Source organism: Moschus berezovskii, chromosome 9, assembly GCF_049115385.1.
Source record: "Moschus berezovskii isolate FMDL1 chromosome 9, NW_MosBer_1.0, whole genome shotgun sequence".
NCBI classification, from domain to species: domain Eukaryota; kingdom Metazoa; phylum Chordata; class Mammalia; order Artiodactyla; family Moschidae; genus Moschus; species Moschus berezovskii.
The window spans coordinates 43,973,919-43,999,618 of record NC_142468.1 but is presented as its reverse complement, the minus strand read 5'-3'; the positions used below and the strand labels follow the sequence as shown (position 1 = coordinate 43,999,618).

Here is a 25,700-nt window from a genome sequence, read left to right as displayed (position 1 = left end):
TATTATGTAGTACTAATAGAAAAAAAATATCCGTCGTATTAGATGATAACATCTGCCTGTTCCTGAGTACCCGTGTGGCCAGCAGAACAGCATCCCTGTAAGTGCTGTTTCTCCTTCCTGGCCTCAGATGGGGACCCAGTGGCAAGAATGATACTAATAACCTTTGCTGCTTACTCGGCACCCAATTGGCTTCATTCTGGGCTACAGAGCTGGGAGCTTTGTGTGAGGCTCGAGCTCCATTGTATGAATCCAGGGGCAGAAAGAAAAGAGGGCTCTTTACCATATCCACCTGGAAGCTGCCTGCTTAAGTGCACTGTTTAATTAGACATGCCTTTTATCCTAGGTCTCTGGACCGGCTAAAGTTGTGGTCTCTGCTCCCAACAAGGACTGGGGGAAGAAGGGGTGGAATTAATTAAACCTAGAGGAAGAGACATTGAGGGGTGGAGCTAAGGGGGGAAGAGAGGAGAACCCTTTAAATAAAGGGCGCACAGAGGGCTACCCAGGAGCGCATCCTCTACGTGTCCTCTGCAAGAAGGAGCCAGCCCTGAGCCTGAGGGATATGATGGAGCCTGAAGAGTACAGAGAGAGGGGTGAGCACGGGTGTCCCTGGGCCTTTCCCCCATGGCCACTCTTCTAGAAACTGCTGCTTAGATGTTGGGTTGTCTTTTGACTGGAGCATTAGAGCTGACTCTTGAGAGGTGGCTTCTGCAAAATTTTTCCTGAGAAGGGAATGTGGGATCAGAGTTTAAAACTTTTCCCAGCCTCTTGTTCATCATCCCTCTCAGGCACTGACTCTGATGGACGTCCACACTGCTGAGCCACGCTCTTCCTTCCACTTTCCCACAGAATAGGGCATTTGTATTTCTGATCCACTAAATGGGAAAAAGGGGGATCATTCATTTTCTGAAAGAGAAGATAATTCCTCTTAGTATTCTGCAGTCACTGCAAAAATCTCATCTTTCTTCCTGTTCGTTTCTGTGTGACTCTGCCTGAAGAGTTCTTTCATTTAGTCATTCATTCCATATTTAAAGAGCACCTACTGTGTCTCAAACCTTGTGTGATGAACAAAGCCAGATGGTTATCCTGTTTTTCAAGCATGGCTGTCCTAAGAGGGGAAATAGGTAGTTGCTTATAGTTTTTCCTTTTATAGGTGTTTATATCCTCATCCCCACTAGTAGGTTATTTTGCAGTAAGTCATGGTCTTATATTAAAATCCAACTTTTCCTCTCGTCTACCCAGACATAACTCGCTAAGTAGATATGTCTTTGCTTTTCAGTGGACGTTAGCTTATTCCATTGCTTTCCAAAGGCATTCAGCCGAGAGCAGGTTCCTGTGGACATTTATCCTGTGTGTGGAACACAAAAACATTCCATACAGTCCCTGGACAAGTGGAGGGCTAGGTCCAAGGCTCTCAGAGCACCGGGGGGATGCTGCTGCAATCACGAGAGGCATCAGGCCGTGGCAGGGTTGGAGGAGAGCACAAAGAAGAGAGACGGGTACTGGAAGTTTTCACAGTTATGTCTGGGGCTAATTCTGTTCATAAGACTTTTTCGTGAGCTGATGCATTGGGAAGACTGATTCTCTTTCCTTGTCTCTCTCTTGCAGGGAGAAAGGAGCCTAGGGAGTCCTAAGGAGGAATGATAGATATTGAGAGAGACAGACAGGCAGAGAAACAATGACAGAAAGAGAGGCTCTGAAGATAGAGACCCTTTTCTGCAGAAATGAAAGGGAAGAAAGAATAGATAATTTGCAGTGACTTCAAGTATTTGACTTGGGTGTTTTTCTTCTTTCTTTTTTTCCCTGTTAAGTCCTCATTAAATGAAGTATACCTCTCGAACATATCACCCTTGTTCAGGGATCAAAAGTTTGAGTGGGTATGATTGCAGTTAAGAAAAAAATAGGGAAAGGAAGGACTACTGTGAAGTCTTAGAGGAGAATTTTCAAAAGATTTATAACATACATAATATTCAATCAACGTACCACATTTTCCTCTGACAGATTTCATTCTTCTTGGTTATTTACTGGAAGTAGATATAAGAAAAAGGGGACATGATTTGACCCATAAGACATGAAATCTATGTATGAAACACACATAAAATTTGTTTCTAGATTATTTGGAAAACATGTAAAGGAGAATCTTTCATAATAATTGTTGCTTTGCTTAATCGTATCCCACATTAGCTTTATAAGGTCTGAGTTTTCTTCCTTATTTTATTCATTCATTTGACAAAATTTTTTGAGCATCTGAAAACTGTTCCAGGCACTGAGGTGTTGGTGGAGACAGAATTGAGGGAGATAAGTTGATTAAGACATAGTCCTGCATTTCCCCGAGATTTCAGGCTAGTGCAGCATTCTTAGTCTGGGCCTGTGGTTGTACTTTGGGGAATCCATGCACCTCAGAAATTATACACAAAATCATGTGTGTATAAATCTACAGTTTTAATCAGATTCTCAAAGATGTTCACAGGTCCAAAAATGTGAGGAATTAATGGTCCAGTGGAAATGGTGAACTAATAGAATTTTTAAATCTTTTATTAGAACCTGGTGTGGAAGCCTGCCATTTGTGCCAACAAAGAGTATAGGGTGTGTGTGTGTGTGTGTGTGTGTATGATTTCTGGTTAGAAAGAGCCACAGTGTTTATACTGAACCTGTAAGGTGATGAATAAATACATACTCTGTATTTTGAAAAGAAAAAGAAAGGTGGGAGAGCTGTTCAAGACTGATAGGGAGAAGGGAAGGGGAGGAAAAATAGATACTTTACCTTGGTGAAATGGCAACCCATTCCAGTATTCTTCCCTGGGAAATCCCATGGACAGAGGAGCCTGGCAGGCTATAGTCCATAGGGTTGCAAAGTGAAGGTTGCTCAGTCATGTCTGACTGTTTGTGACCCCATGGACTATACAGTCCGTGGAATTCTCCAGGCCAAAATAACTGGAGTGGGTAGCCGTTCCCTTCTCCAGGGGACCTCCCCAACCCAGGGATCAAACCCAGGTCTCCCGCATTGCAAGCGGATTCTTTTCCAGCTGAGCCACCAGGGAAGCCCAGGGTTGCAAAGAGTCAGACACAACTGAGCAACTAACACTCTCACTTTTTTTACCTCGGTTTTAGAGTTTGAGGCCTTGGAAATTTTTCCTCTTGTTCATTTATATAGTCACATACTCTCTGCATCATTCATTCACTCCTTTGCACACTTAATTTTTTAATTGAAAACAATCTGTGTGCTGGGTCAGACCCTTCCTGACTCAGCCCACGAATCCATCTCCTTCCTCAACCCCAAGGGCGATGGGCATGGGTTAGCCAGGCCCAGTCAGGGGACATGAGGCTGGCCTCTCTGCCTCTCTTTTAGGAAAGGAGATGGTGGACTACATCTGCCAGTACCTGACCACTCTGCGGGAGAGGCGGGTGACTCCAGACGTGAGGCCTGGCTACCTGCGAGCCCAGCTGCCTGATAGTGCGCCTGTGGAGCCCGACAGCTGGGACAGCATCTTTGGGGACATTGAGCGAATCATCATGCCTGGGGTGAGATGCAGTCACCTCAGGGTGATTCTGGATGTCGGGGTGAAGGAGGGTGGGCGCTAGGCCTGGAAACCCTGCTTTGAGTAAACGTGAGATGACCCCCAGCCCCTAGACCACCAACATCCCAGCCTGTCTCCTGGGCACTTGGAGGGCCAGGACTTGGACTGAAGTTAGGTTTCTGGTGCCAGGACTGACCTGTAGAATTGGGTGGGGAGCAGAAGGGAGTAAGAACTGCATCCTAGGGCCTGTCTGACAGAAGGGGGGAGATCTGATGGGATAAGGTGAAAATTGGGCCAGCGGGGGAAGGATGACTGTGGGGAGCAAGATGGAGAGGGGCGGTGGGAGTTGGTTCCTGGTGCTCCCATTGGCAGAGCTGGGGGCTCTCCTATGGAATCCTGATATGTGCCAAAGGGAACGAGGGAAGCCAAGAACACCCTCCTCTGAGGGCATTCTGATTGTCAGGTTGGGGGGCCAGGAAGCCAAGTGAGTTCCGGTCACTTTCCCCTCTGAAGTGGGAACTATATCCTTCCTGACCAAGGGAGATCTCCCGATGGATCTGCTTTTCAGGAGTAGGGAGGAGCTCCCCCTGAGTCATCTATACTCTCGGTGACAAGGGGCACAGCCTGGTGACAGTGCGAGGGGGGCCAGGGAGCTGACAGAGGCTGGCTGCTGCCTGGGGCTTGTGCTGGGGCCACCGTGGGCTGTGATGGTATCCCGAAGCACCAGGTGAGGAGCTGTGCCCAGTGCTCCTGCTGCAAGTGCACTGTGCTCCTCCCACTGAGGGGCTGCCTTTTACTGTGCTCCACGCCACGTGCCAGGCACCATATTAGCTACATTGTAGATTGGCTTGTTTTATCCCCTAACTGAGGCTCAGACAGCTTAGTTGTTTTTCCAAAGTGACAGTTTTCCCTGCATGGGGTGCTGGTGTCTTGAATCCCATGTGTCCATCTGCCCTTCCCCAGCATGACTTGACACTTGCTCCCATCACCCCCAAAGAGTTTTGGACTTAGATGTGCCAGAAGTATACCTGGAGGCAGGGGTGAGATAGTCTTCAAATACAGCAAGTGATAGCAAATTTGTACAAAGGCAAATGCTCATCTCTGACCATTCAGCCTATTTCATAAGCATCGTTTGAAATTTTCTATATCAGCAAAGCTCTACCAGAGGGGCTAGCTTCCTGATAAGATTATCTCATGGATTTCATTCTGTAAAATGTAATCGGCAGAGGCACCAACCGTAATTAGGTAGTGAGACCGAAAGCAACTGTCAGAAGAGGTGGAAATGAGCTGATTCATTTGACTGAAAGAAATTCCAGCAGTTGCTGGGGGTGTGGTTAAAGAGGCTCATTTCTGGACCTAGAGGTCTGTCTGTTTTGATAAGCATTCCTCCAGCTTATCTGATTTCATGTATCTTATTAGAACAGACAATTGCCTCTTGATAAGGCCAGGAGGTGGAAGCCCTTCTCTGGGGTTTCCAAAATACTGTCACTAAAAACAGTGATAATGAAGACCCAATCTTTCATCTCATCTCTCAGGCTGCACCAGCCTCTGAGAGTTGGCCTGAAAGCAGTTGGCCCTTTGCTTTCTCATATGGGTCAGCGCCTCATCGAAAACTGGGTTAATTTCCCCTTCCACACCATGCCCTAGAAACAGAAGAAGAAAAACTCTTTTTGCCTTAATTTCAACCTTGGTTAGAGAAACCGAGGGAGAGAGGAAGGGAGAGAAGAGGAGGGGGAGAAGGCAGAGTGCCATCCTGCTTAGGTGTTGGGCTCCAGAGTCAGGCAGTCCTGGATTTCTGCCATCTGTCCTTACCAGATGTATGCAATCATGGGGATGTTGTCTCTCTCTGCCAGCCCCAGTTGTTATCTGTAAAACAGGGATGATGCTAGAAACTCCTAATAGGAGTACTGTGAGAATTAAATAAGATAAAGCATAGAAAGTGGAAGATGTTATTACCTATGACACCTTCTGCCTGGTGAAATTCAGAGGAAGAGGTCTGTTACCTAAGAGTCAAGTCAGGATGTGATGCATTTATCACCATGTGATTAGCTTACCATTAACATTAGTGCTTTACATTTTACAAATTTCTTCCCAAGCTAATTCACACAACCCCAGGAGATGGGATTTATTTTATGATGAGAAACTGAGGTTGAGAGAGAGAGGTACAGGGGAGGATCCTGGTTTTATGAGGTCTTAATTAGATGCAAAATTTGGGACCCCCTTAAAGAAAAAAAAATGAAGACTTAATCTTGAAAGAGACCCATGCAAACATGGGACCTTGATGCTTAAGTTCATTAGCTTCACAGTAAATCTACAAGGTCACACAGCTTGTTATAGCCAACGGAACTGGAACCTGTGTCCTTGGGCTTAAATCTTGTGCTCCTTCTACTATACACACTCTCTAGAACACTGTCCTTGCTCTTGAAGGAGTAAAGGGATTTGTGCACGTGAAATAACTCAGTAATAAACTACAGTGTTTTCTCATGGGCTTTCAATAGGGTAAAATATCTAGAATGAGAACGTTCCTTGGGTTTGGGGAAGGGATCAATGTGGGCTGGGGCAGGGATCATGGAGGAAATGCACTTTTAGTAGCTTTCTAAGAATTAATAGGTTTTGGAACATCGTGTCTGTATGAGAAGTGCCTTCCTTTGGGGAACACAGCTTTGCTCAAAGATGTGATCACAGATATGAATGGGTCATTTTGTAGATTGGTGAGATGAAGCCAGAGGGGGCCGATGAGCCATTAAAAATATTTCTGAGATTTGTTGTAGGGAGTCCTTCCTGTCCACTGGCTCCTCCTTTCATCTGGTTAGTCCAACTGTGGGCTCAAGGTTTAACCTGGAATCAGGGTCCCATATCCTTGGACTGGTCTGTACAGCTTTGAGCCCATGCACACTGACCTCTACAGGAGCTGTCTGCCCAGGGAACTAGGGATGCCATTTGCCAATGACTGGATGAGATAAGCCACCTGCTGCTATAGAGCACAATCTCTGTAGACTAATGCAAAAAGTACCCAGAATCCACAACTCTGATTCCTATAGCGATTTTCATCTTGCACATTCCCTTCTGGTCTTTGCCTATATGCAAATGCTCCACTGATGAACGAGCTTAGAATAGGAGAAATGTGGGCAGCAAGAACTGTGAATATGTCTTATTTTTATGGGTTTGTGTCACTTGTTTGGTTGTCTTAAAAGTGTCAGCCAGTCTCCAGAGTGGGTGCTTCCCCTTGCCAGGGAGGGTCTCTGGAGGAGGAAAGCCCCAGGACCTGCCCACTGGTGCCACCTGTGTCTGTGCTCTGCCTCCAGGTGGTACACTGGCAAAGTCCCCATATGCATGCCTACTACCCAGCCCTCACCTCTTGGCCATCACTGCTGGGAGACATGCTGGCTGATGCCATCAACTGCTTGGGATTCACCTGGGTGAGTAGCAGTGGCTGTGGCTATAACCAGTGGTAAAGGGGGCAGAGCAGGAAGGGACATCCTGGGACAGATATATTTTGTCCTCGCTTCTGAATAGGGTTTCGAGTTAAATATTAACAATGGATACATTCTTTGAGCTTAAGCTTTATATAAATGATCTCACCTTATTCTTTAACCCTATGAAACTATGAGTATTGGCCCCATTTCGTAGGAGCCAATTAAGAAATTAAGGCTTAAGTAACTTATCTCCCTGAGGCCACAAAGCTCATAGAGATAGAGATGAGATCTGGACTGACATCTGGTTATTACCAGTTTGTGACATTCTCTAAGCACTTTGATACCTAATGGTGACATTGTCTTTGAGGGGTTAGGGATATTCCCTAAGACTTCCCTTAATAAGATCTTAAGCACCAATGAGCTTTAAATTGTGCCAGAATCCTCCTAGAACAGCTCTGTATTTTAAGTCTTGACTATTATAGGGTGTGTGTGTTGTGTGTGTAGGGGTGGGTGGGTGGGGTGGTTGCAAGCTGGGAGAATTGCTATCTTTTCCAGGAGGAAGTGGTTTCTTTCTTAGTCCTAAAACTTCCCCCTGGCCTTTAGAATGCTTTTCAGTTGGATATTGTAGGGACTTAGGGAGCCAAATGGAAGCCAAATGGAAGTTTCTGGGCCCATTTGTCCATAAGGCTTTGGAGTCACAGGAGAATTTACCTCATTGAGGATGGCATGAACCAAAGCCCTGTTTTCTTTTCCCCTTTTGGTCTGGCAGAGGATGGGGCAGGGATGGGACACAGGACCTGAAAGTGGTCCCTTCTCCCTTCTCCAGGGACAAGATATGTTAGGCCTAGGGAAGGTCAAGGCAGAGACAGATGTGTTTGGGGCCGGTGGGGGGATCTTGGTGCTCCTAAGCAATCCAGATGAAATTGCTTCCTCTTTTTCAGGCTTCCAGTCCTGTGTGCACGGAGCTGGAGATGAACGTCATGGACTGGCTGGCAAAAATGCTGGGACTCCCGGAGCACTTCCTGCACCACCACCCCGGCAGCCAGGGGGGTGGCGTCTTGCAGGTGCCTCCTCATAGGGACTAAGGGAAAAGATATGTAGGAAAGACTAAGTAGGAAAAGAGAAGCCAAGCTTGCCTGGGCAGTTCTCATTTTTCTGCCATGTCACTCACACCACCACCATCACTGCCACCGCTGTCACCATTATCACTACCACTGTCATGACCGACTCGACCGTCACAGATATTACAGCCCCACCACAGTCCTCGCTCCCTCCACTGCTGTCACTACCATCTTGACTTCTGTTGCCTTTAAATGCTGCTACCACTCTCTCCACTCTTCTTTTACCTTTTTTTTTTTGGAAAATGATTAAAATGTCAACAGGGCTTCTGAGTTGGACACGACTGAACGACTAAGCACAGCACAGCACAAGATGTCAACAGGGTTTCCCAGGTGGTGCTAGTGGTAAAGAACCTGCCAGCCAATGCAGCAGATGCAGGAGACGCTGGTATGATCCCTGGGTCTGGAAGATCCCCTCTAGGAGGGCACAGCAATGCACTCCGGTTTTCTTGCTTGGAGAATCCCATGGACAAAGGCGCCTGGCAGGCTACAGTCCATGGGGCCGCAAAGAGTCGGATACGACTGAAGTGACTTAGCATGCACTCACACACACACAAAAAATGTCAACACGTGATCACATTTCTGGGATCACCTGATTCAAGTTTCTTAGTTTATAATCTGACAACTCCCCTCTCTTGTCCTGTGATACACCGTATGGTAAGTGGAAAAGAGAAGGCAAGCAGAGACTTCTTTCCCACTCTTTTAGGTCCAGGAGATCCTTGCAAGTGAGAGAAATTAACAATCAATATATCTTACCCTCTAATCCTGTCTTTTGAATATCTGTCAAATGATAGTTCTTCAAATATTAATTTTTTTGTCAAGATCAGTGCAGCACAGAGGAGCTTGCTGGGTGCCTCCCATAGACTGTGCACATTGCTTGGTACTTCTGCATCTATAAACCCTTGACGTTCATGAGGGTTTGGTTCTGAGACCTTTGAGAAGCCCCGAATTCTTGAATTCTTCTGTAATGTGTCATTTTCTTGATTTTATGATTAGGTAGAGAAACAATGATCATAATTTTTATTCCCTCAAAGGGTGGATGTTAGGGTTCAGTGAATTCATCTATTAAATAAAAGTAGCTGTGCTGCCCTGAGATGAGAACTGGGATGTTTTTTGCACCCATTTGCTAGCTGAGTGACTCCCTCTCTCACTCTAGTCTTTTTAAAAAATTATTTATTTATTTATAAATTTTTGACTGCACTGGGCCTTTGTTGCTGCACATGGGCTTTCTCTAGTTGTGGTGAGTGGAGGCTACTTTGTAGCTGTGGTGCTTAGGCTTCTCGTTGTGGTGGCTTCTCTTGTTGCAGGACACAGGTTCTAGGGTGTGCGGGCTTCAGTAGTTGTGGCACTTGGGCTTGGCAGTTGTGACACACGGGCTTAGTTGGAATCTTCCTGGACCAGGGATCAGACCTGTTTCCCTTGCATTGGTATGTGGATTCTTAACCATTGGGACCACCAGGGAAGTCCCATCTCCTTCCAGTCTTGTACTGATTAAATCTGACCCTCACAAGAAAGACAAATTACTGCATGCTGTAGACCTTCTGGGTGTTAGCAGATAGTTACAGTTTCAGATATTATATCTGGAAAAACATGCTAAATGTCTGCTGGGCATGATCTTGCTTTTCATCTAATTATCTCAAGAATCCTGTAGGTAAATAGTGTCATTTAAACATCATCCCAGATGTTTGAAACAAGATCACTGAAGCTCAGAGAGGTTAAAATTTTGCTCCAGATCATACAGCTGGTGAGTGGAAGAATGAGGATTCAAACCCCAGGCCTGTCTAAATCCAAATAGTGCTTTCTCCTGTATCCATCAGCTCTATGAACTTGGTTTAGTCCTGTCATCTCCCTGAGCATCACTGTTCTCATATGCAGACAGTAATCACGTGACGCAGGTCTGATGAGGAGCAAGTGGGATGGCAGAAAGTTCTTTGTAAACTATGAATGTCCATGTGGATAGAAGGTGGTGTCATTATATTATTATTACTATTCTGCTGGCTTCCTTATTGTGGAGTAGTTTTCAGCCACTGAATATCTTGTGGAATCTGGTCTATACCACTCTCTGTGACAGTCTGCCAGGCTTTTCGGCAGGGACCAATCAGTTGTAGGTCACCTGAAGATTTCAAGAAGCCAGGACACCAACGACTGAGCAAACGAATGATGAGAAACATCAAGATTCTTGTGAGGTTGCTGAGGTGGCCCCCAGGATTCCCACAGTCACGGCAAGAGCAAAATCCTACCTAATCTTTTTTGGATAATGATAGTCCCCCTCTGGGAGGCAACTAAACAGTTGCTCTCCATTTTATAAATGGAAAAGAGCCTTCTGGAGGGGTGATACTAGCTTAAGGTCACAAGAGCCATCGGCAGGAACACTGAGGCCCAAGTCCTCTCGCCCGTGGGCCGTGACCCTCCCTCTCTGGGATATCCCTGTGGAAACAAACTCCATTTTCACACCTAATACTGGGTTGGCCAAAAAGTTTGAGTTTTTCCATAAGATGGTATGGGAAGATCCGAGCTTTTCGGCCAAAGATCTGAACTTTTTGGCCAAATTAATACATCGAAAGTGTTTTTTTTTTTTTTAAACAAAGGGAACAAGCATATCTAAAGCAGACATGTATCGAGCATTCTCTGGACGTTCTCTTTATGGTCCCTGTGGTCTATAAAGATGTTGTTGAAAATTGGAAAGTTATAGGAGAGGGAGGGAGGTGTCCCAGGAATGCATAACAGGTTGTGAATGGAGAGGGAGAACAGGCATGTGAGCTGGGGAGTTGGGCGGGGGCAGCTCCTTAGGCAGAAACTGTGTGTGTGCTTCCTCAAGAATAGCTATTACATACACACACACACACACACAACACACACAACACACACACACAGAGGAACTGTGTGTGTGCTTCCTCAAGAATAGCTATTACACACACACACACACACACACACACAGGAACTGTGTGTATGCTTCCTCAAGAATAGCTAGTACATACATACACACACACACATACAACACACACAACACACACACACACAGAGGAACTGTGTGTGTGCTTCCTCAAGAATAGCTATTACACACACACACACACAGAGGAGAATAGCTATTACACACACACACACAGACACACACCCCTATGAAGCTGGGGAATTTGTCAAGAGAATACACGGAGAGGCTACCACTGCAAACCCTTCTTCCACTGCAGAGCACAGTCAGCGAGTCCACCTTGATCGCCTTGCTGGCAGCAAGGAAGAACAAAATCCTGGAAATGAAAGCCTCTGAGCCTGAGGCGGATGAGTCCTTCCTGAACGCCCGGCTTGTGGCCTATGCCTCCGACCAGGTGAGTTGCCCAACACAGGCCAAGCCTTCAGGCAGGGCTTGGCTTCTGGAGTCAATCCTTGAGTGATTTCCCTATAGACAGAAGTTTGCTGGGTTCAGGGCTACTCAGGCCTGGGAGATTTTCCAAGGAACCGTGGGGGAAGACAGATATTAGATACTGTATTTGCTTCCCTTTGTCTGGTTTCAGTGGTTTCTGGGAGTGCTCATTCCCGGACAACTCTGCTAACAGGTTTCCGTGGTCCTTCTAGGCCCACTCCTCGGTGGAAAAGGCTGGTCTGATTTCCCTGGTCAAGATGAAATTTCTCCCTGTGGATGAGAACTTCTCGCTCCGAGGGGAAGCTCTTCAGAAAGCCATCAAGGAGGACAGGGGAAGGGGCCTGGTGCCCATCTTTGTAAGTCAGACCACATTCTCAGCTTAGAACAGTAGAGTTGGAAGGTGAGGAAGGAATTTTGGCAGAATTCAGGTAAGTAACAGGCTGCAAACAAGAGCCAAAAGTTCCTCAAATACATTGTTTTACAAAGTATGAGTTGATAAGTTAGGAAATAAGTTGTGTGGGTCATAACCAGCATTAAAAGAAAAAAACAAGAAATAGAATAGAAAATATGAGAGTACCTTCCTGTATTAAGAATATGCATTGTGTGGTAAAACTTTCATTTCAAATACACATGTGTGTATGTCCTGCTGCTGCTACTGCTGCTAAGTCGCTTCAGTCGTGTCCGACTCTGTGCGACCCCACAGACGGAAGCCCACCAGGCTCCCCTGTCCCTGGGATTCTCCAGGCAAGAACAGTGGAGTGGGTTGCCATTTCCTTCTCCAATGTATATGTCCTAGGTGGCTCTATAAAAGATATTTCTTACTGTTGTTGCTGTTCAGTTGCTAACTTGTATCCGACTGTTTGTGATCCCGTGGACTGCAGCATGCCAGGCTTCCCTGTCCTTCACTATCTCCCTGAGTTTGCTCAAGCTCATGTCCATTGAGTCGGTGATGCCATCCAACCATCTCATCTTCTGTCGCCTTCTTCTCCTTCTGTCCTCAATCTTCCCCAGCATCAGCGTCTTTTCCAGTTAGTCAACTCTACACATTAGTTACGTTATGTTACACATTAGTTACACATTAGGAAAGTTATGACCAACCTAGATAGCATATTAAAAAGCAGAGACATTACTTTGCCAACCAAGGTCCGTCTAGTCAAGGCTATGGTTTTTCCCGTGGTCATGTATGGATGTGAGAGTTGGACTGTGAAGAAAGCTGATCGCTGAAGAATTGATGCTTTTGAAGTGTGGTGCTGGAGAAGACTCTTGAGAGTCCCTTGGACTGCAAGGAGATCCAACCAGTCCATTCTAAAGGAGATCAATCCTGGGTGTTCATTGAAGGGTCTGATGCTGAAGCTGAAACTCTAGTACTTTGGCCACCTCATGCGACAAGTTGACTCACTGGAAGAGTCTGATGCTAGGAGGGATTGGGGGCGGGAGGAGATGGGGACGACAGAGAATGAGATGGCTGGATGGCATCACTGACTCGATGGACATGAGTTTGAGTGAACTCCGGGAGTTGGTGATGGACAGGGAGGCCTGGCGTGCTGTGATTCATGGCGTCACAAAGAGTTGGACACAACTGAGCGACTGAACTGAACTGAACGCATTAGTTGACCAAAGTATTGGAGCTTTGGCCTCAGTCCTTTCAATGAATATTCAATGTTGATTTCCTTTCGGATTGACTAGTTTGATCTCCTTGCTGTCCAAGGGACTCTCAAGAGTCTTCACCAGCACCGCAATTCGAAATCATCAGTTCTTCAGTGCATAAGTTCTTCCTGTGGGTCATGATAAAATATAGAGTGAAATATCCCCTGTTCCAGTCGGATGCATGGGGTAATGTCTCTGACAAAATCTTTTTTCAGGCCGAATGTGTCACACAAGCCTATCCTCCCATGTTGACTGCCTTTGTTTCCCCCCAGGTCTGTGCAACGCTGGGGACCACTGGGGTCTGTGCATTTGACTGCCTGTCAGAGCTGGGCCCCATCTGTAAGTGTCTGCCCCGGGGCTACCTCTGGCTAGGAAGACAAGTGATGAGTTTTAACATGTTCCCTAGAGTAAGAGCCTGAAGCCAGCTCAGTGGAATTCTCTTGTTCCTCCTTGGTCAAGGCCTAGAGTGTGGGAGGAGTCACCAGAGGTCACAAGTGCCTTCTCCCAGGCAGCCAGGTCACTGCTTCTCCCAGTGGGGGACTGAGCTGACCTCCCTTGCATCCTATCCTCGAGGCAGCAGTGGAAGGTCCTCAGGTCTCTCACCCTCTTCCTTGTATGTTGAAATCTGCTTAAAGCAGGGTGTATCCAAAACACGGGGTAAATGAGGCATAGTGGAATATTTTCTAGTCTCGGCTAAGAAAATGAAAAGGGTAGGGCAGAGTAAACCCCTAATTGGGGGGGGGGGTTGCGGAATAAAGGCAGAAAAGAAGCCCAAATGTGACTGTTTAGAATTCTCAAGTGAGAAGTCCACTAGGAAAGAGACCCCCTCCCTCTCTAATATTTGTATTAGATGCATTAACCTTGTTCTCTGGGCCAGTTGTAAATTGGTTTCTGGTCCAGAAAGCTCTGAGTGGAGCCCAAGAGGGTGTCGCCCCTCTGGTCAGTGAGAGGAAAGGCCAGGATGAGGCTTGTAGGCTTTCCCCATAGGGTGGCTATGCCTCCCTGAGCCCCACTCCTTGCATAGACACCCTCCCCCTGAGCCCACATGCCTCTGTTTCACCCTGGGCATCCTTGCCCAGTCCTTCCCTCGCAGCCGGGCCAGGTGAAAGATGCCTTTTAGCTGGCTGGTGACAACCAACGCCCAACCGCATGCCACCCCCAGCAGGTGACGTTTGCCCCCTTAGGTGCCCGTGAGGGGCTGTGGCTCCACATTGATGCTGCCTACGCAGGCACTGCCTTCCTGTGCCCTGAGTTCCGGGGCTTTCTGAAGGGCATCGAGTATGCCGATTCCTTCACCTTCAACCCTTCCAAGTGGATGATGGTGCACTTTGACTGTACCGGCTTCTGGTGAGTGTGGCAGCTGGGCTCCCAGCCTGTGGGAAGGCCTCACTTCCTCCAGAGAGGCCTGAGCCCACTGATGCCCATTTGGAACCCGACAGGGTCAAGGACAAGTACAAGCTGCAGCAGACCTTCAGCGTCGACCCCGTCTACCTCAGGCACGCTGACTCGGGCGTGGCCACCGACTTCATGGTGAGTGGTCGGGCGTGGACAGCCTGGCGGCCTCTGAGATGGAAAACTGGCTGCTTCTGACTCCCCGAGGGTCTCCTTCCCTCACATTCGGAGCCCATCCCACAGTATTGATGCTGTGTGCCTTCAGATTCAAACTGTGCCTGAGCATACAGAATGAAACCCAGAAAACGTTATAAAAAACCCTAGAAAATGTGACCAACCTTTGAGGCAGTGTGCAAGTTTCCTAAGTACTTGTGGTATTTAAAAATTCTCCCAGTTCCCTTCTGCCTCCGTCCTGGGTAATCTTTTCTGCTTACTCCCCAGCAGCAGGGCAGGGTGGAGAATTTCCACAGGCAGGAAAAGAGGCTCCTTGCTCACACCACTGTGCTCCTTTTGTCCCTGTCGAGGCACTGTGGGAAGCTGCACGATGGGGATGGCGCAATGGGTGCCCTTCCTGAAGTTCTGGATGCCTCCAAGCATTCCTGCCTGCCCAGTAGCTGCCCCTCAGTCTCCTAATGCTGTCCACATCCTCAGTCTATACCGTCTCTTGGGGAAATAGTTTCTTCAGATTTACTTCTCACCCTGAAGATGGGTCCTTCCTTTAACTATAGGGGTGACAGGGATGTAAGAGCTTCCCAGGTGGTGCTAGTGATAAAGAACCCCCTGCCAATGAAGGAGAAGTAAGAGATGTGGGTTCGATCCCTGGGTCTGGAGGATCTCCTGGAGGAGGACATGGCAACCCACTCCAGTTTTCTTGCCTGGAGAATCCCATGGACAGAGGAGCCTGGCGGGCTACAGTCCATGGGGTTGCAGAGTTGGACACGACTCTTAGCAACTTAGCACAGTGATGTAAACTAGTAAATTACATATAACATAGCCAAAGCAAGGGATAGTGAGATGAGCTGGCTCTGAGATTCCATACAAGCAGTGGGCTTTCGGGAAACTTAGTGAACCTCTCTCAGCCTTTCTCATCTGCAAAATGGGCATGGTGGTACTGGTTTCATAGGGTATTGTGAGGCTGCAATGGAAACATACATGTAGGTCACTTATTACTGGGGATGTGGTACATGCTCCATAAATGGTAGGCATGACATTTCTAAAAGCTCTTCTTTTAAGCTGCAGAGATTTGTTGTAGAGAGATTAAGTATGTAGGTACCAAAGACAGAGGAACTGTGTTTGAATTCTGGCTTCTCCATTTATTAATTTGTGTGGACTTGGGCAAATGACTTAAACTATTTAGGTTTTCTCATCTATAAAATGAGGGTGATAATACCAGTACTGTCTTCTTAGGCTTGCTGTGAGGATTGAATGAATGAATTCAGAGATGCACAGAGAGCAATGCCTGCTATCTGTGTCATTTTTTGTGAAGAGACGGTTCTGTCTTCTCACCTTGGGCTGAAGCATCTAGCCCTTTTAGTCCTAAAATAATCACTCTTTCATCTCTTGATTGTGTTGGTTACTATCCCTTGGACCAGTTCACATTTCTTTAGATTTTTTTTCAAAGCTTTTTGATTAGAATTTCAGTCAATAAGCTTGCAGTGGTCCGGGAGGACCCTCCAGAAGTTGATAAAAATAGAAGAATAATGGTTCTTTCATTGCTGCTGCCCTGTGTAGTGGGTTTTCAGTATACAGCAGCCCAAGGGCCATATATCTTTAGGGATAATTCTGGGTTTCTCTTCTGAGTATGATATGATGCCTATTTTCCTGTAAGGAAACTTGGATCATCATAACTTAAGAGCATTTTCTTACCTTGGCCTATTTTGGATTTTATGTTACTTTTTGTGTTTTTGTTTTTTGTCTACAACCCTATCTCAGGATCTTCTTGTGGCACATTCCCATCACTTTCGAGATTTTATGGTGCTCTGTCTCTTGCAGATCACTCATAAAAATGTTAAATTGAACTTTTCTTAGCACTGATCCAGGGGAATCTTACTATGAATATTTCTACAACCAGAAGGTGCTACTTTATTTTTTCTTCCCCCCACCTCTAACCTTATGGATTTTAATTTTTAAATCTTGAAGCAATTCCTAGAAAAGTGAAGCTGCTGTCTGTTGTGATCCCAGGGGTCTTCACTGCTGCTCTGATTCATACCTCAAGCTCTTTTTCACCCAGGTGACTGAAACTTTAAATAAAAGCTCAGGCATTTTAAGATGAGCCAGAAATAGAGCAGCAACCTGGTAGAGAAGACTTGAGGACTTCATCCCTGGGACCCTGGAGCCACCTATAAACAGGGCTAGATTCTTCTGACATCAGGAAGCTTCCTCTTTTCCCCACAGTTAGTGGAGAGGGCATTGTCTTGTCCTCGGCAGGGAGACTGGCGAAACCTTGATAGGACGTAGAAAAGATTTGGTGATACCTTGAGTTAAAGAAGAGCCATGTCCAAATTTCCTGTTCCAACAGAAAATGTCAGCTAGAATCACCCTCCTGGGTCAGCATGGATTGGTTTCAGAATAGTGACAAGAGGAACAACTGGGGGATATAGACAGACTGTAAAGAAATCAAAATGAAAATCATCTCTGCTTCTCATTTAATTTGCTGGTCAATTATTGTAGTCAATTGGCCATAGCCATCTGGAAAACTATATTTTTAGGGAAGACCACTATTATCCATTCAATGGTCTACATCTGGAGTGTCCATCTAACAAAGGGTGGAGTTGACACTTTCCCTGTCACAGATTTTTGTCCTGTATCCAGGTTTTGATGCCCTCTGCTGGTAGAGAAAGTCCCCAAGCTGGTCGTCAACACTAGAGTGTTTTGCTTGGAAATCAAAGGCTTAGTACTTGATACAGAGAAACACTGTCCATCAACCAAGGGGTCATATCCAAACTGTGCCTGAATTGGGAACTGGGGTGAAATATGCAGATGTGCACAGTTTTGAGGATTAGGCCATTCTGTGAAGGACTAGATAAATATTTGATGGAATAAATATTTATTTTTAGTCAACAGAAATTGTGGCAAAGCGTTCTGACACTTGAGGAGGAGGTCATTTGAACTCACATTACTCATCAGGACAACTGCAAATATTTTCCAAACCTTTTGCTCTCAGACCTTAGAGATCAGTGTGGAATTGGTTTGAACATTTTCAGCTCTTTGGTGCCTGCAGCCTTGAACTTTAAGCTCTGTTGGACTTGGTCACCAGGAGCAAAGGGTCAGTTTGAGTCTAACAGAGGCTGAGATGTGCTTGCTTATTTGAAATCCGAGGACTGGAATGCTGCCTCCTGAGGACACAGGAACATCACAGGGAACGTTCAGGACAGGACAGTGATATTAAGTAACAATCATCTTGGTTCTAGGCAGAAATGCTGATGTGATGGGTGGCTCACATTTTATCATCTAAATAGCGAACACCTCGGAGAAGGCAATGGCAAGCCACTCCAGTACTATTGCCTAGAAAATCCCATGGATGGAGGAGCCTGGTGGGCTGCAGTCCGTGGGGTCCCTAAGGGTTGGACACGACTGAGCGACTTCACTTTCACTTTCCACTTTCACACATTGGAGAAGGAAATGGCAACCCACTCCAGTGTTCTTGCCTGGAGAATCCCAGGGACGGGGGAGCCTGGTGGGCTTCCGTCTATGGGGTCACACAGAATTGGACACGACTGAAGTGACTTAGCAGCAGCAGCAGCAGCAGCGAACACCTACTGACAGTTTCCTGTGGAGCTCTTCACCTTGGTTCTCTTCACACTACTTCCCTGGAGGTGCTGCTCATTCTTGTCTCATGAGGAGCCAGTGAGGCAGCAGTGCCCAGGGGCACAGGTAGTAAGAGGCAGAGCTGGAGGAGAAACCCAGGCTTTCAAGACTCAAGCATCTGAGCTCTTGACCCCCATACTTTACATTTTTGTAACAGAAATAAAACTTTATTTTCTGGAATAGAAATAAAACTTTATTTTCTGCAATTCAAGTAACATAGGTTCTTTTTAGAGAAAGTTGTTATTTTGCCCTATCTTGAATTTTAGCCTGGGATGAAACGTTTAAAGTAGCTTTTAAAACAAAATGTCTTCTCCTTGGTTCAGGGTCATGGATTTGGTGTCCACCTGTGCTGCTCTTAGGGCCAACATCACTAGGGTTTGGTCACATGATGAAGCGGCCTCCGGGTAACTTGCCTGGCTTCTTACCAACAGGCTCGGGAGTCATGGTGACAGCGTGCCTCCCTGGAGGGCTGTGTGGGCAACTGATGATGAAGCCCAGGGGGGTGTGTGGGAGCAGCGGGGGTCCCTGTCTTTAACCACGGGCACTGTGTTCCTTTGTTCTAGCACTGGCAGATCCCCTTGAGCCGGCGCTTTCGCTCTATTAAACTCTGGTTCGTGATTCGGTCCTTTGGGGTGAAGAATCTTCAAGCGCATGTCAGACATGTATGTAGTGGGCAGATGTGGGCGGAGTCTGGGTTCTCTTTGTGGCCTAGTGGGGAGGAAGGCTGGTTTCTGCTTTGCAGACCTGCCCTAGGGACTTGTGATGCATGGCTCAGATGTCTGGGCCTGTTCCTGAACTCCTGGGACTTGATTATTCAGGGTGGCCATCTGTTTGTTAGCTCGATGATCACCGAGCAGAACGTGACACCAAGGGCTGTCTGGTGTCTGTCCTGCCCACCTGAGTGTCTCACCATCCCTTCTGCTACTATCGAGCACCAGGGAAGCATGGCCCTAGAGCCTGGTTTGCAGAGAAAGAAACAGAGTAAATCTAAGGGCGGCATGTGCCCAGGGTTCAGTTCAGTTCAGTTCAGTCGCTCAGTCGTGTCCGACTCTCCGCGACCCCATGAACCACAGCACGCCAGGCCTCCCTGTGCCCAGGGTAGGAGCCTGTAAATAATTACTTGGATTGTCACAGCTGTCAGGAAGTGTTAGTCACTCTCATGGTTATGCCAGAAACCTCCTCTCCTGGCTTAGACATGTAGACCTACCAAGTCTGGAACAAACTTCCGTGAATTATGTCAATAGGTATTTACTGAAGGCATATTTGGTACAATTTATTTCAACTCAATTCAGCAAAAAAATTATTGTGTTAGGAAAGAGACCCAGAGGTGACTGAGATAGGTACAGTCCCTCTGTCATTCTTTTTTGTTTGTTTGTAAACCTTCATATTTATTAAACCTGCACATGTGATAAAATTGCACTGATCAAAATACACACAAGCACACACACAGGTGAGTATTGGTAACCCCCAATCTATAAAATTCATAGATTGTGTCCATGTCAATATGCTGGTGGTGATACTATAGTATAAATTTGCAGGCTGCCATCATTATAATAAAATGAGTAAGAGAGCATGTGATCTATAATTTCTTATAAGTACCTGTGAATTTATAACTACATAAAAATAAAAGTTTAAATTTATTCAGACCACATTTAAATTTTGTCGGTAAATTTCACAATGACAGTTCCACTGTGATACCTCTGTAGGGGCACTTCACAGGTAAGAAACTGAGCCAGGTGCGTGCAGTGACTTGCAATCTGTATTATGTCTAAGATTTTTGTCAAGCAGCACTAGACAAAATGCCTAAGGCTCTGTCATATTCTTCCTGGAAGGGGTGGAACTTAACTAAGAATTTTTGTCAGCAGTGTTTTCCTCTCATTTTTATGAGTGCCCACGAGAAAGACAAGGTTGTTGAATTAGAGCAGCGGGCTCAATCCAAAAATGTCGCCCTTTGTTCCTCTGTGTGTCTTTTCCTGTCCACCTTTCCTCTGGGGAATTCCTTCCTCCTTTAACAAACACAAAGCCAAATGAAATGGTTGACTCACTAAGGATGACTGGCTTACTGTTGGTAATTTTACATTTGTTATTAACATCAAAGTGTTGGTTTACTGGGTGCTGATCAGTGAGTGGCTATCACCTAGCCTACTGAGGGACATGAGGCACTTTTGCTTTCTCTAGATTGATCCTCAGACTCAAGACTGAAATGTAGTCGCTAGGGGATGAGGTGGTGGAGGCTACAAATCGTCAGGAAAATGCTTTTGCTTCCAACTTAGGACCGGATATTGACCTGCAAGTGCTGGCCCACTCCCCTCATGCTGCTTCTTCCCAACTCAAAGTCCCTGATTCCCATCAGCTCCCCTTTTCCTGCACTAGGCTGAGACTCTGGGGCCTGGCTTTCGAGGACCCAGTTATCAGCCTCGAAGCTCAGGCTTCTTCCTGGCCCCTCCAGCTCCATCCTCAGTATGCCTCTGCACCTTTGCCTGTGTTTCACCCTCCTGAACCACCCTCTCCTCTCCAAATGATCCAGTAGATTAAGTTCCGCTTCTCCCAGGAGCTTCCCTCACTATCCCACCTGCTGTCATCTCTAGATTTGTACCTGAGATGTCTTACTCGTGTAGATTTAAGAAAAATTTACACAGAAAGTTCTCAAAATTGGTAGGGCAAGATGGAAATGGGTTTGGAGGGAAGGAGGTACAGGGGCAATGATGACAGAATTAGAAAGGAAATTGCAAAAATATAAAACAGCTGGAAAACACTTAGTGGAGTGCTTCCCCTGAGAGAGAGTTTTAGGACTTGAAAATGGAAAGTGCTTAGGCAGGGATTGGAGATAATTTTAAACAGACCGTGCCTTGGAGAGAGAAAGTGGTTCTGGATCAGGTATGTAGCAAATCAAAAGGACTGTTAGCTAAATCCTTTTGACTTCTCTTGAAATAGAGTAGCCAGTGTGAGAGTCAGGTAGTAGCAATTATTTAGCAAATAGTTTATTAAGATCCTTCTGGTTACCTGGGGAAATTTTTAAAAATGAAGGGCCAAAAAAAAAGGGGCAAGTTTTAGCCTTTATTTAGTTAGTAATTCTAAGGAAAAAAAATAGGAAATTAAAAATGATAACTTCAGTGAAAGATCAATATGGTACAAAGCTTTAAAATTATTTTATTGTGGTAAAATATAGATAACATAACCTTTAAACTTTAATCTTAAAAATTTTTTTTCTTTCTTTTTTGAAAAAACATATTTTGTATTAGGGTAGAGCTGATTAACGATGGTGTAATAGTTTCAGGTGAATAGCAAGGGACTCAGCCATACGTATACACGTATCCATTCTCCCCCAAACTCCCCTCTCATCCAGGCTTCCACATAACACTGAGCAGAGACAACTCTAACCATTTTTATGTGCACAATTCAGTGGCACTAAGTACACTCACAAAGTGTGCAACTGTCATTACTATTTCCAGAACTTTCCCTTCATCCCCAGCAGAAACTCTGTACCCATTAAACAGGTTTAAAGCCTTCTCCATGAGGATAATAGGTAAAAATATATTCTTTGTGGAATGTCAGAAAAAAGAGGATAAAGGGCATTTGAGGTGAAAATGTTTGAGAGGTTAGGGGAAGATGGAGACTTAGGATATGGGGGCAGGGCTGTCAGCAGCCCACATTGTTCTTTTATGTGCAGGAGGAACAAATGTTGCTTCCTCTGAGCATTTGCATCCTGCAAGAGGCACCTGGCTGGGACTGTAGAACGTGGGCTGGGTGTGGGCCCTTGCCAGCGCCCCCTTGGCCAGTCTGGAAGCTGAGATACCTGAAGCTGGTTTATGAGGGCACATTGCCTTAATGGCAAAGCAGTTGCCTTCTGGGAATTCCTTGGTGGACCATGGTTAGCACTCTGTGCTTTCACTGCTGAGGGCCTGGGTTCAAACCTTGGTTGGGAAACTAGGATCCCGCAATTCTTCTCTTTCTGAAGGTGGGTTGAAAGAGGGCCTTGAGACATGAGTTCTCAAAGTGGAGCTAATATGACAAGAAATACAGAGCCACTGGAGGTTTTACAGCTTGGAACAAAATCAAATGGAGAAGAAAATCAGGCAGAAGTCACTTAGGTCTCTATGGTTCAAAGGTGTGACAGATTTAAACCTGTTTAGCAGGGTGAAGTTTTATGCATTCTTCTCTTCCTGTTAATAATCTCAGTTCTCTTGATGTTCACAATTCTAGGGCACGGAAATGGCTAAGTATTTTGAATCTCTGGTCAGAAATGACCCTTTCTTTGAAATTCCTGCCAAGAGGCACCTAGGCCTGGTGGTTTTTCGTCTCAAGGTAATGCCATCTTCCGTCTCACGTGAAGGGTGTTATTTGGTGACTTTCAGCCTCTTGGAAATGTAAATACTGGGCTTCTGGGGATGCTTACTGGGAATAATGTGGTATGCTCTTGTCTTTATCCTTCAAACAGGGTCCTAACTGCCTCACAGAAAGCGTGTTGAAGGAAATAGCTAAAGCCGGCCGTCTCTTCCTCATTCCAGCCACTATCCAGGACAAGTTGATCATCCGTTTCACTGTGACATCCCAGTTCACCACCAGGGATGACATCCTGAGAGACTGGAATCTCATTCAGGATGCTGCCACTCTCATCCTGAGTCAGCATTGTACTTCCCAACCCAGCCCTCAGGGGGCGAACCTTATCCTCCCAACCAGGGGCCCCAGAGCCTTGGCCAAGGAGATGTCCTTTCCCCCTGTCGACGGGGCAGGCGATGACCCAGCCCGTTCCAGGAAGATCGTCAAGCAGCCTCTGCGTGTGGGAGCCAGTCCTGTGAGCGGCCATCTTGAAACCCTGCTGAACCCACTGGATGACTGCTTCTCTGAAGAGGCTCCAGACGTCACCGAGCACAAGCTGTCCTCCTTCCTGTTCAGTTATTTGTCTGTGCAGAACAAGAAGAAGGCGGTACGTTCCCTCAGTTGCAATAGCGTGCCTGTGAGTGCTCAAAAGCAACTGACCACAGAAGGCTCTCTGAAGAATGGCGGCTCCTCCCGGGTCAGAATCTTTTCTAGGTTCCCAGAAGAGATGATGCTGCTGAAGAAGAGTGCCTTCAAAAAGCTAATCAAGTTCTACAGTGTCCCCAGCTTTCCTGAATGCAGCTCTCAGTGTGGGCTGCAGCTGCCCTGCTGCCCTCTGCAGGCAATGGTTTAGACCAGGGGTTTCAGCCTGGGTCCCTAAATGTGTTTTAAGGAGTCTCTGAACCTCTTAAAATTGATTCTGAGTTTATGTGCTTATGTGTATGTGCATTTTTCTTGGGAAAAAGCCAATGATTTCTCAGGAACCTCATAGAGGTTCATGACCTATGATAGGATTCAAATAGAGAATTTAAGCCAGCATGGTCCAGAAGACTCCAGCAGGCTGGCTAGAGAGAAAGGGTCTAGGGTGGGGCATTGATGGGCAGCTTCTGTGGTTTAGCTTGTGACACTGAGACTTTCAAGTTTCATGAAACATAATGTGGAAATAAATTGTGCTTGTCTCTGAAATAAATTATTCTGTGTCACTCAATTGACCACTGAAATACTTGTTTTTCTTTTTCCATTATGGTTTATTACAGGGTTTTGAATATAGTTCCCTGTGCTACACAGCAGGACAGGGATGGATTTTGTTGTTTATCCATTCTGGATATAATAGTTTGTATGTGCTAATTCCAGATTCTCAATCCATCCCCCCACCCTTACCCCTGTCTTGACAACTACAAGTCTGTTCTCTGTGTCTGTGAATCTGCTTTTGTTGCGTAGATAAATTGATTTGTGCCATATTTTAGATTCCACATATAAGTGATATCATATGGTACTTGTCTTTCTCTTTCTGATTTACTTCATTTAGTATGATAATGTCTAGTTGCATCCATGTTGCTGCAAATGACAGTATTTCATTCTTTTTTGTGGCTCAGCAGTATTCTGTTGTGTATATATATATGTGTGTGCATGTGTGTATATATACACACACACTGTATCTTCTTTATCCATTCATTTTTTGGTGGACATGTAGATTGTTTCTATTTCTTGGCTATTGAAAATAGTGCTGCTGTGAACATTGGGTTGTATGTATCTTTTTGAATTATAGTTTTATCCAAAGATATGCCTGGGAGTGGGATTGCTGGGTCATATGGCAACTCCAGTTTTTTGAGGAACCTCCATACTGCTTTTCATGCACCAGTGTACATTACCACCAACAGTGTAGGAGTGTTCCTTTTTCTCCATACCCTCTCCAGCAGTTATTGTTTGTGGACTTTTTAATGATGCACTTTTACCAGTGTGGGTGGTAGTTTACTGTAGTTTCGATTTGCATTTCTCTAATAATTAGCGATGTTGAGCATCTTTTCATGTGCCTTTTGGCTGGCTGTATGTCTTCTTTGGAGAAATGTCTATTTATGTTGGGTTGTTTGTTTTTTGTTATTGAGTTGTATCAGCTGTTTGTATATTTTGGAAATTGAACTCTTGTCAGTCGCATTATTTGCAAATACTTTCTTCTAGTCTGTAAGTTGTCATTTTTTTGGTTTGTTTATGGTTTCTTTTTCTGACCACTAAAATATTGATTTATTAACCAGGGCATGTTATGGAGCCTAAATGAATGTACTTACAGATTTTTAGTATGCTAAAGATCTGACTTTAATGTGAGAAAAAGTTTGGAGAAGCCCTTGGTAGGAAAAACGCAGACAGTTTGAGCCAGACACTGTGACTTACAGTTTATAAATGAGAAAATAGAGACGCTAGGTCACACAATTTATAAATGCGCAAGCCCAGGACTCCTTATCTTTATGCTATTCCCACCAGACCATACTGTTCAACGTTGTCCTTGATCAGAATCTCACTATTCATAAGACCTCTCTAATTCTTCATTACAATAAATGTTCCCTCTCTAGGTTGCATTTTCATTTTTTCTGGACCCTGTAGTCAAATAAAAGTTTTGTTCCCAAGCAGCTTACCCATGGTGAGTTCTTTCCATTTCAGATGGTACTTTTATAGGGAGTAGTTCAGAAATTGGTTATATTAACACTGTTAAAGTGGCTGCTAGTTAAAACGGTAAGGATGCATTTTTTTTCCTTTTTTTGGCTTCTGGGTCTTTGTTTCGTGCAAGAGCTTCTCTCTAGTTGCCACGCGCAGACTTAATTGCCCTGTGGCATGTGGGTGGGATCTAGTTCCCTGACCAGGGATGGAAGCCATATCCTCTGCTTTGGAAGGTGGATTTTTAACCACTGGACCACCAGGGAAGTCCTGGTAAGAACAGATTTTCAATCAGTAATAACTATTTGCTATAGAAAAATGAGTCCACTGTGAACTAGGCTTAACTATATTTGTACAGAGGTCACTGGGCACTTTAGAGGGAGAATGTGGGAACAGGGAGGACGCCTGCAGGGGCTCAGTAGGGTTCAGTTCAATTCAGTTCAGTTGCTCAGTCGTGACAGACTCTTTGCGACCCCAT

General features: G+C 45.6%; 1 protein-coding gene across 1 annotated transcript; it reads left to right on the top strand.

Annotated features, from left to right (window-relative positions):
- The first annotated feature begins 386 nt into the window (after positions 1-386).
- On the top strand, positions 387-23,742 carry HDC (histidine decarboxylase). The gene is made up of 12 exons (XM_055436155.2): positions 387-590; positions 3,347-3,519; positions 6,821-6,934; positions 7,873-7,995; positions 11,238-11,372; positions 11,620-11,763; positions 13,327-13,393; positions 14,239-14,401; positions 14,494-14,584; positions 18,817-18,915; positions 22,457-22,558; positions 22,692-23,742. Exons 1-12 carry the CDS (start codon positions 560-562, stop codon positions 23,424-23,426), a joined length of 1,977 nt encoding a protein of 658 aa, XP_055292130.2. The 5' UTR covers positions 387-559; the 3' UTR covers positions 23,427-23,742.
- Positions 23,743-25,700: the final 1,958 nt, after the last annotated feature.

What these genes read in the sequence shown, in the direction of transcription:
- HDC (XM_055436155.2), top strand. Translation starts at nt 560, where the DNA reads ATGATGGAGCCTGAAGAGTACAGAGAGAGGG. An exon ending in TGAAGAGTACAGAGAGAGGG is followed by an intron (nt 591 to 3,346) that starts GTGAGCACGGGT and finishes CCTCTCTTTTAG; the next exon opens with GAAAGGAGATGGTGGACTAC. An exon ending in TGGTGGTTTTTCGTCTCAAG is followed by an intron (nt 22,559 to 22,691) that starts GTAATGCCATCT and finishes TCCTTCAAACAG; the next exon opens with GGTCCTAACTGCCTCACAGA.